General features: G+C 41.0%; 1 protein-coding gene across 18 annotated transcripts in view; it reads right to left on the bottom strand.

Moving 5' to 3' along the window:
• Positions 1-2,570: 2,570 nt before the first annotated feature.
• Positions 2,571-10,539, bottom strand: part of LOC139373350 (plectin a) — a 178,610-nt gene continuing 170,641 nt past the window's right edge. For all 18 annotated transcript variants that reach the window (XM_071113766.1, XM_071113779.1, XM_071113778.1 and 15 more), the window contains 2 exons: positions 2,892-10,188; positions 2,571-2,760 (listed from right to left, as the gene is read on the bottom strand). In XM_071113766.1, coding sequence (XP_070969867.1) covers positions 3,823-10,188 — 6,366 coding nt within the window. In that variant the 3' untranslated portion in view covers positions 2,571-2,760; positions 2,892-3,822. The remainder of the gene's footprint in view (positions 2,761-2,891; positions 10,189-10,539) is intronic.

Genomic DNA, 10,539 nt, shown 5'->3' with positions numbered 1-10,539 from the left:
ATACGAATCAAATGGAGTTTCCCATCTCCCCATTTAGAGTTTCTGGCGCTGCACAGAAAAACAGACATGCTAACTTTCTTTGTTGTTACTTTTAAGGTTGGAACCAACATGCAGTACCTCCAGCAGGCAGAGAGGCAAGAACCATTAATCCACTAGCTCAGGGACAGGCTACAGTATTCACAGTCCTGTGTTAAATGTTCAATATAATTGCTTTGCTGGACTTTTTGAAACTTAATGTATTTGTCTTTAATGTTTATTTGTTTTAGCTTTTAGTGATCATTTCTTAAGTGTTAATGCATTTGTGTTTACATCATTAAGCCGTTATGGGTCTGTTATGAATGACCAAAGGTGTCTGACTTTATAGTCAGTACAGCTTCATATGATACAAGGCATTTATGTATGTGTTATAAATCACCAAAGGGGTCTGATTTAAGTACAGCGTCATGAAAAATAGAGTCTTTACAGGACTATGTAAGTATTACAGGACACTACAGTGTCAATAAATAGGTTATTAACGTTCAACTGAATTATGAAGGTTCTATCATGATCCAAAGGTTACTGTAGGGTGTAAGAGGTATTTAAACGGGCTGATGGACTTGCAAAGACCTGATGGGCCCAACAACGCATGGTATGGCTTGTTTTTGTGTGTGCGTGTACTGAGGAACATGTAACTTGGTGCCAGAAGACAGCCATTTTCAATGTTTTTAGGTTGGGGGCTTTCATAAAGGTCAGTGTTTCTTGGTGTAACGTCGTCCCTAGACTATTGAACACACCACACATTTAAGCCTGTGATATCAACCATTCAAAGCTGGCCTTAGTGGAGTGACTATAGAATTCTATAGGAGTGACCTTACAGAATAAAGTACTTGTCATCATCACTAGTTAACACAGTTAAAAAGTCATCATTATTGCTAAACCCTGCCCATTTCCACAATTGATCTTCTTAAAATGAGATTTTAAACCTAACCCTAACTAATGAAGGCCAAGTTTAATGTGTTGGTCAAGCAGACCTTCCGCATATTTGGGTGGATGTGTCTGGGAATGAGATTAGGTGTAATGTGACTAACATGACTTCACTTTAGAGCGTATTCCAATCCCTTGACCCAACATGTCTCCCTTTATAAAGCACATGTTGCTATCATATTCCACATAGAGGGTTATGTCACATTTGACATGGGTGATTATGACACATTTATGAACCATTTACAAAGCATGACATACGGTCATAGATACTTTGTAACACATTTATGTAGTGCTTATGAAGGCTTTATGAAGCCTTCATAAGATAAGCTGAATGTCATTTAAAGGGGGATCAAACATGCAAAGCAATAATAAAATATGTATGACAATATTATGGAAATTTAGATTTTTTTTTACAAAGGAAAGCACTTTTAAGGAACAATAAAGCAAACAATTGTGGTGGAAAATATGGACACTGGTTTAGGAGGCAACAAGTGAATAAGCTTAAAGATATTTTTCAAATTTACACTGACTGTACAAAACATTAGGAACATCTACTCTTTCCACATAAACTGACCAGGTGACTGGTGAAAGCTACGATCCCTTATTGATGTCACCTGTTAAATCCACTTAAATCTGTGTAGATGAAGGAGAGGAGACAGGTTAAATGAGTATTTTTTAGCCTTGAGACAATTGAGACATGGATTTTGTGTGCCATTCAGAGAGTGAATGGGCAAGACAAAATATTTACCTGCTTTTGAACATGGTATGGTAGCAGGTGCCAGGTGCACCAGTTTGAGTGTGTCAAGAACTGCAACCCTGCTGGGTTTTTCACGCTCAACAGTTTCCCATGTGTATCAAGAATGGTCCACCACCCAAAAGATATCCAGCTGACTTGACACAACTGTGGGAAGCATTAAGAGTCAACATGGGTCAGCATCACTGTGGAACGCTTTCAACACCTTGTAGTCCATGCCCCAACGAAATGAGGCTGTTCTGAGGGCAAAATGGGGTGCAACTCCATATTAGGAAGGTGTGCATAATGTTTTGTACATTCAGTGTATAATACAGTGTACAGTACATAGCTTGTCAGTACATTTCAAATGTTATAATTATTTTTAGCTCTAAACATTTATTTAAATATTAGCCCTGTACAAATGTTCTTAGTTGTATTATATAGAAATAAAAGGGTTTTGATGCGGTATGAATACTGTATGATGCATAAATTGTGTCATGAACTTGGGAAATACCTGATAATAATGATAATATATAATTTGAACTATGGTAACTGTGTCAGTTTTTTTCTCCAGTTGTGAATCACTCAATTTACAGTACAATTCACACCTTGTAATCGACGCAACCCTTTGATGCATTGAATATGCAGGCACTTACAAAAACATTTCAATACAGCAATTGTGGTTTGTGTGGAGGTGGTTAAGACTGTTACTGCGATCAGGTGTAGGTGAGCAGGCAGAGGGTCAAAGTTAGACGCAAGGTTGTGGTTTGTGTGGAGGTGGTTAAGACTGTTACTGAGATCAGGTGGAGGTGAGCAGGCAGAGGGTCAAAGTTAGACGCAAGGTTGAAGACGGTCAAAGCAGTGATTCATTCTATTTTGCTCAGTTAACAACATCTTCCTTTATTTTTTGAATAAATGGCTGAAAAATAAAAAGTCTAAAACAAATGATGGACATGTATGTCGGTGCAGTCTTGAACATTGCCGGTGATCTTCTTTTTGACTTGAGGTTCTCAGGATATTGGAAGACATCAAAGCATCAGCACACAGAGGAGGAGTGGAGATGGCTAAGGGAGTCAAATACAGACAAAACTTAGGTTTCAACAAAACAAAGAAAAAAATGCTTGAAGATACAGCATTTATTTAAGATTCACATCTAGCAAAAAAATTAAATCAAAGAAAGGATTTAGAGACTTACCTTTCAAAAGTCTCCAGAGAAGCAATGGTTCTGCTGAGAAGTTATTTCAGCTTGAGATGAGACCGAGCTGTTTCCTGGTGATTTGGGGCATCTTTCACTTCAAGTGAGTTTGTCCAGGTTATATTATGTTGGGATTGCCATCCTTGGAATGCTCTCTCCATAAGGTGCTTGACTGTATAAAGACTGCATAGTTTTAACTGATTGGTAGTCCATTGTATATTACAAGAAGGGGATAGGTAGAATCCAAACATTAGCAAAGTATTAGCGGCACAGTAGCCGAGATGAGAAAAGATCTTGAAGCTTGGTTTTTGTTTAAGCATTTCTTCCAGTGTTATAATAATTCATTGTCCTGTGACTCCTTATTCTACTCTGCAGATTGGATGCTTTCCTTTCTCTATATTTGTAATGACAGACATCCGTTTAACAGCTTTTACATCTAATTTGTTTTTGCCATAAAAAGGTATACTTTATAATTGATATTGTTCTTTCTTTGATGGAATTTAACAGAAATATATCAAAAATCAAAATATAATTTTTACTCAAATGTTTGAAAATGTAACTATAGAAGTATAATGAATTAGAACTAATAACAAGCTGGATTAAAAATGAAAAAAATATGTCTAACACTGAAAATGTTATTATCAATATCATTGTAGTTGCTAAAAATTAAAAATAGAATAGGTTGAATACAGCTCTTCTGTATGTAAGCATATAAATAATGGCAACATTGCCATTAAAGTCTACAAAAATGTGACTTCTCAGACTACACAAAACAAAAAAGAGCAACCAAAAATGTACTTCAAAAATATTTAACTGAATAAACTATGGACAAAATGTAAAGCCAGCAAAAAGATGTATAATATACTGCAGAAAAGCCCCATAATAACGACATGCAGAGCAGAATAAAGGTAGTCTATTTTTCTAATAAGAATTAGGCAACTGGTGAGTAATTGGGTTGTATTGTGGTGAATATTCTCTCTTCAGAACTGCAGTTCCTGCCCATTGCTAATGATGTCAGGGCCTGTGCTAGCTCATCCATGCTAAGTCCGCTTTGTAATCCTGCATTATATCTGCGCCCATAGCTCGTCGAGCTGAAGGAGGAGGGGGAAAAGTTAGTGGAGAAACCAGAGCCTGTGGCATCAAAGCTCCCTCGTCTGGAGCCTGACCTGGAGCCAGTTCTTGAGTCGGGCCGGGAACCGGATGCTGACCCAGAACCGCTAACACTGTAGGGACTGTAAAGGCCTTTACTTGATTGAGAAGAGGCTTCCAACAGACGCAGACCAGAACCCTCCTCAATCATGCTTCTATCCATGGCATCCTTGTACGAGATCTTAAGCTTTGTCTTTGGACAGGTGAGGTATTTGGAGTATCCACTGACATCTCGTAGCTTTTGTGCAGTACGTGCATCTAGGGTGCCCTTGTTGACTGCAACGTCTAGTGGAACTCTGCCAGTGACCTCTGGTTCGATCAAACCACCAGTTAGATATTGTACTTCCAGGAATCTCTGACCCGCCTCATAGTACAACCACCCTTTTTTTAATGCTTGTGCAGCAGACATTTTCTTTTTGGTTCTGGGATCCTCAAATCCATTGAAGGCCTTCTGTGCCAGGTTGATTCGGTCAACCATGATCTTATCCACAAGTCCCATGTTCATTGCATCTGAAACTGAGAACTTCTCTCCAGTGTTTGGATCAATGATGCCACCAACGCAAGCCTGAGCCTCCAGCAATCTTTGACCTGTGATATTGTCCACAAGATTTCTGTGCATGGCTTCTGTAACAGACACCTTTTCCAATGTGTCAGTATCCAGTATTCCAGCCACAGGCACGGTTTCTTCTGTTGGGTCATTCCAAATTGTTGCTGGGGGTTTGATAGAGGGAGCTGGGCTACTGGAGTAAGATGATGTGGACCCGAAAGAGGATGACCTGGATCTGGTGCCAGTTATGTTTCCGGACAACATGTCTGCAAACTCTGTGATGGACAGAGTTCCAGCACGGTATTGATCCAGAGCAGACTGGTCAATGAGGCCCTTTGTGATTGCATCATCAATGTCATACTGTCGGCCAGACCTCCTATCAATGATCATGGACTTCACAACACCATCAGATGAGGATATAGTAATCTCCTCCCACTCACACTCTTGCTCTGCAAGCTCCATGTAGGTCTGTTGATCTATAAGTCCTTTGCGATATGCCTCATATACAGACATCTCTTTGCCTGTCTCTGGGTCAACAATGACTACTCTGCGTTTACGCACAGACGATTTAGAGGATGTCTTCCTCTCACGTTTCTTTTCTTTCAACAGCAAAAGTGCTAGTCCAGTTTCCGGGTCAATCATACATCGCTCCATAAGTTGCAGGTAAGTGAGGTTCTCCTCAGTGTTAGGGTCAAAGAAGCCTTTAGTGTCATCAGATGGGTCTGTAAGAATGCCATTCATCTCCTCATCAAACAGGCCACGTGTGTAGGCCATCTCGACTGGCAAGCGGTGACTCTCTTCTGGGTCAATGATCCCACCAGTGGCAATTTGGGCTTCCAATAGGCGAATGCCGTGGTCTTTCAGAATGAGACCCTTTTTCATGGCCTGGAATAGAGAGATGGTCTTGCCAGAGTACGGTTCCCTGTAGCCTGTAACGGCACGCTCAGCAGAGATGAGCTTGTCTTTGAACTCTGGACCAACAACTCCCATTTTAACAGCTTCACCAACATTCAGCTTCAGGTTCTTTATTGGGTCAATTATATATCCTGTTGCTGCTTGAGCCTCAAGAAGTTCAAAGGCTGTCCCGGGTCTTATCATGTTCTTTTTCATTGCTTGGTAGATGGACAGACGGTCTTTGCTGGATTCTACATATACTCCGGCAATGCAGCTTGTGCCCTCAAGGTACTTCTTCACTTCTCTGCTGACCTCTTCAACTGAGATAAGGCCTTCAGTGAGATCATTGTATGTCTTTTGGTCAATAATCTGTGAACGAAGCAGCTCATCTAAGGTGATTTGCTTTCTGAGACCCTTGAAAAGCAGCCTTCTGTCAGCCAATGAAAGTAATTGCAGACCACTCTCTTTATCAGCTTTGCATCTCTTCAGCAGCTGGGCATAGGTCTGTCTCTCCTCTGTGGTTGGATCAACATAACCTTGTACATCACTGTTTGGATCAGTGATCCTGTCATGCGTTTCCTTATTGATGTATCCGCGTTGCATGGCAACATCTGTGGGAAGGTGAAAGTAGTATTCTGGATCCATAAGTCCCCCAGTGGAAGCCTGGGCTTCAAGGAGCCTCAGGGCATAGTCCTCAGGAACAAGGTCTTTTTTCATCGCTTGGAAGAGAGAGATTACTTTTCCACTGTAAGGATCCTTGTAGCCAGTGACTGCCCTCTCGGCAGAGAGAAGTTTGTCATGGATTTCAGGGCCGACTAGCCCTTTGCGCACAGCTTCGTCAACTGTTAGCAATTCTTCTTTCACAGGGTCAATGATGAATCCCGTTGCCGCTTGGGCCTCCAGGAGACTGATAGCAAAATCAGGCTTAATGAGACCTCTCTTCATGGCCTGGTAAATACTAACCTTAGAGGGGGAGTCTGAGAGTATTCCAGCAATACTGCCTGTGCCAAACAAATACTGCTTTACAGATGGCATTTCCATTACCTCCCGGATAGTTTTCTTCTCTTGCTTCAACATGTTGTATGTTTGAAGGTCGATAATGCGAGAACTATAGAGCTCCTCAATAGTGACTCTTCGTCTGATCACATCACAGGACATGCTCTGCTCTCCTTTCAGTATCTCCCTTTGTTCAATGATTTCAATGACGATGATGATCATTCTCTCCTTTGTGATTTGCCCGAGGCGATACTGCTCCAGGAGCCTTAGCTTTTCCTCCTCGGGGAGAAGGTTTGACCCCATGACATCCCATAGGGTCATTACCTTCCCTGCATAGCTCTGATGAGGGATATCCACTTGAGTGTTAGTCAAGTCTGTCTGTGCCATTTCTTCAGTGTATACGTATGACTTTTCCACGGGACTTTGAGCTTCAGCCTTTGATAGCGGCAGGAAGCACAGACCGGTATCTGCATCTCTTATGCATTTCTCTTGCAGTTGTTTGTAGGTGGAACTTTCATTATTGTTGGGATCAATGAAAGCTTTGATATCCCCTGAGGGGTCAGTGAAGTTATTAGCCATTTGCTTATTGAAATAGCCACGTTGGAAGGCCACATCATTTGGAACACAGTGGCTGCTGACTGGATCAATAATCCCTCCTGTGGCCACCTGAGCTTCCAACAGGGGAATTGCATGTTCTCGTAGCACAAGCTCCTTCTTCATGGCTTGGAAGAGGGAAATCGTGTTGCCCGTGTATGGATCTCTGTAGCCAGTCACTGCTTTCTCTGCTGACAGAAGTTTCTCGTGAACCTCAGGACCAACAACTCCTGCTTTCACAGCATCATCCACAGTGTACCTCTGGTTTTTGACAGGATCGATAATGAAACCGGTTGCTGCTTGTGCCATGAGCAACGAAAGACCTGTACTTTGTCTCAATATGTTCTTCTTCATTGCTTGATAAATGCTAACCTTTTCCTTTGATTCGCCCATATAGATGCCTACAATCTGTCCATCTGTTCCTTGCAAGTACTTTCTGACTGAGTCAATGTCACTGATTTCTTTGGGTTTCTTTTTACCCTGTTGGAGTTGATCATATGTAGCTTTATCAATTATTTGGGATTCAAACAATGAGCTGGCAGTGACCGATGACCTAAGCCCTTCAAAGCTGGCCTGTTCCTTTTCCTGTTTCTTAGCCTCCTTTTCATCAACCATTGTGACAATGATTGTAATCATTCTTTCAATAGTCACTGTTCCAGTTCTGTACTGTCGAATCAACTCGATTCTTTGTTCCTCTGTAATATATTCAGAGTTTATGATCTCCCAAATAGTGACTTTCCTTCCTTTGAAAGGTCCATACGGCAGATCCATAGTTGCCTGGTTCAGGGCATCTTTGATCTGGACCTCAGTGTATTGATGTTCCTCTTTTGACTTATAATGTCCCTCTTTTGACTTTTGAATTGCTTTCTCTGAGAGCGGAAGAAATGGAAAACCAGTCTCTTTGTCAGTGACACATTTTTTCATGAGTTGTACATAAGATGCATTCTCCCACATGTTAGGATCAAAGAAAACTTTAGTTTCATCAGTGTTGCTGCTCAAGGTCTTGTTTGTTTCATCGTTAAAATATCCACGTTTGCAGGCAACATCATGTGGGATGTGATAACTTTTAACTGGATCAATTATACCCCCAGTTGCAAGCTGAGCCTCTAGCAGACGGATACCCTGGTCTTTCTTAATGAGGTCTTTCAACATTGCCTCAAATAGGGATAGATTCTTTCCAGTGTAGGGATCTTTGTACCCATTAACTGCTCTCTCTGCAGACACAAGTATTTCATGCATCTCTGGGCCAACAAGACCTGATTTAACAGCCTCATCCACAGTGAGCTTCTGATTTTTGACAGGGTCAATTACAAATCCAGTCCCAGCTTGAGCCTCAAGAAGAGTCAATGCAGTCTCGGGAGAGAGCATCTGTTCCTTTACAGCTTGATAGAATGGTATTTTCTCATTTGTTGACTCAATGATCACTCCAGCAATGCTATGTGTACCCCTTAAGGCTTTCTTAACAGGCTCCATCTCAGAGATTTCTTTGACAGTTGTTTTACCATTATGCAATTTGTTGAACAGGTCTTTATTGAGGATCTTAGATTCTAGAAGTTCAGCTGCAGTGACAGGAATCCTCAGACCGTCAAACACAATTTCATTCCTCTTCTCTTTGTCTTCCACAACGCTAATTACAATTTTGATAATTTTTTCCACAGTAATTTTTCCGGTCTTGTACTGGCGAATCAGATCCTTCCTCTGTGCCTCTGTGAAATACTCTGAGTTAATGATTTCCCAAATGGTCACAGTCTTTCCTTGGAATCTTCCAAATGGTACAGAGATATTCGCTTTAGTGAGTACATCTTTAGTTTCTTCAGTTGTGTAGGTCTTGTCACTTTGTGTAGCTTTCTCTGTGATTGGTAACATAAGTAGGCCTGTCTCTGCATCTGGGGTGCATTTCTCCAATAGTTGCTGATAAGTGAGGCTCTCCTGAGAGCTTGGGTCAATGAATAACTTTGAGTCATCAGTAGGGTTTGATAGAGTTTTGCTCATCTCAGCATCCAATTGGCCCTGCTTATAGGCTGTCTGGAGAGGCACACGGTGACTATTGACAGGGTCAATTATTCCACCAGTTGCAATCTGAGCATCCAGAAGTCTAACGGCCTGGTCTTGTTCAATCAGACCTTTTTTCATGGCCTCAAAGAGTGAGATTTTGTCTCCAGTGTAAGGATCTTTGTAACCAGTAGCTGCTTTTTCTGCAGAAAGCATTTTGTTATGGAGTTCTGGACCTATTAATTCCTCCTTTACAGCTTCATCCACAGTGAGCATTCTGTTTTTCACTGGATCGATGATGAACCCAGATGCTGCCTGAGCTTCAAGAAGCATTGTGGCAGCGCCAGGAGAAAGTTTATTCTCTTTCATGGCCTGATACACACTCATTTTTTGCTTGGCTGCAGTCAAGACTCCGCCAACACTATTCTTGCCTTTGAGACATGTTTTCACTTTCTCAGTCTTGCTCAGGTCTTTCACTGTGGTTTTGCCTTTTTTCAGCTTATCAAAGTCCTTCTTGTTCAGTATACCAATGTCATGGAGCCTGCTGGCAGGAACCTTCTCCCTAATCCCATCGAACGAAAATGGTAATTCTTCGTTTTTCTTCTCACCATCTACTACTGCAGACCCATCGTATACTTTCTTTGTTGTTCCCACCATTGTCATTGCAATCAGCTGATCTTCAGGGACCTCATCCGTTTGCATCTCCATTTCTTTAGTGTGGGATTTTGCTGATGTTTTTAATGTAGAAAGTTGCTGCAGTTTCTCTCGAAGCTTTTCATTCTCCTCACCCAACAATTTCTCTTGTTCAAGCCTTTTCTTTTCAAGATCCTGCATCTCTTTCTGCTTGTTGCTCATCTCCTCCTCAGCATCCTTCTGCTTTTTAACAGCGGCATCCATTGTAGCGTGGAGTTTCTTCTTCTCCTGTTCCATCTGCTTCCTTTGACGATCCTGCTCATCTTTGAGATCTTTGGCCTTCTTAACCTCATCCTCAAACTGTTTCTCAAGCTTATTTTTCTCTTCTTCAATGAGCTTTTCTTTTTTCAACAACAATTGTTTTTCTGTCAGGAAAGTCTGCTCAAGAACGATCTTTTCCTTTTTAATTTGTTCCTGTTGGGCATTGGCCATCTAATTTGGAGAAAAAAAAGACAAAATTAATACATCTCCAAACATACCTTCTTCACATGTTCTTAACATTCTATTACACTGATTTATATAGAAATGGTATTGTACATAGAGCATATAACTATTCTGTATTCTGTATTCTATGATTGGAAATTTATTTGAAATCGGTGTAATTTTGAAATGCAATTATAAACATTTGCTAGAAAACATAATTGGATTTACAAAATGCAGCAACATTTGGTAATTCATGAGAAATTGCTGGACACTTAGTATTGTTGACAGTCTCTGCAATTCACATGAATAGTAACTTTGGACCTCCTTTATGTGTTAGTGTTTTTGAGAAGGTTATGGATA

Source organism: Oncorhynchus clarkii, chromosome 18 (genome assembly GCF_045791955.1).
Source record: "Oncorhynchus clarkii lewisi isolate Uvic-CL-2024 chromosome 18, UVic_Ocla_1.0, whole genome shotgun sequence".
NCBI lineage: Eukaryota > Metazoa > Chordata > Actinopteri > Salmoniformes > Salmonidae > Oncorhynchus > Oncorhynchus clarkii.
Note: the sequence above shows the minus strand (reverse complement) of the source record. Positions and strands in the feature narration are given on the sequence as shown.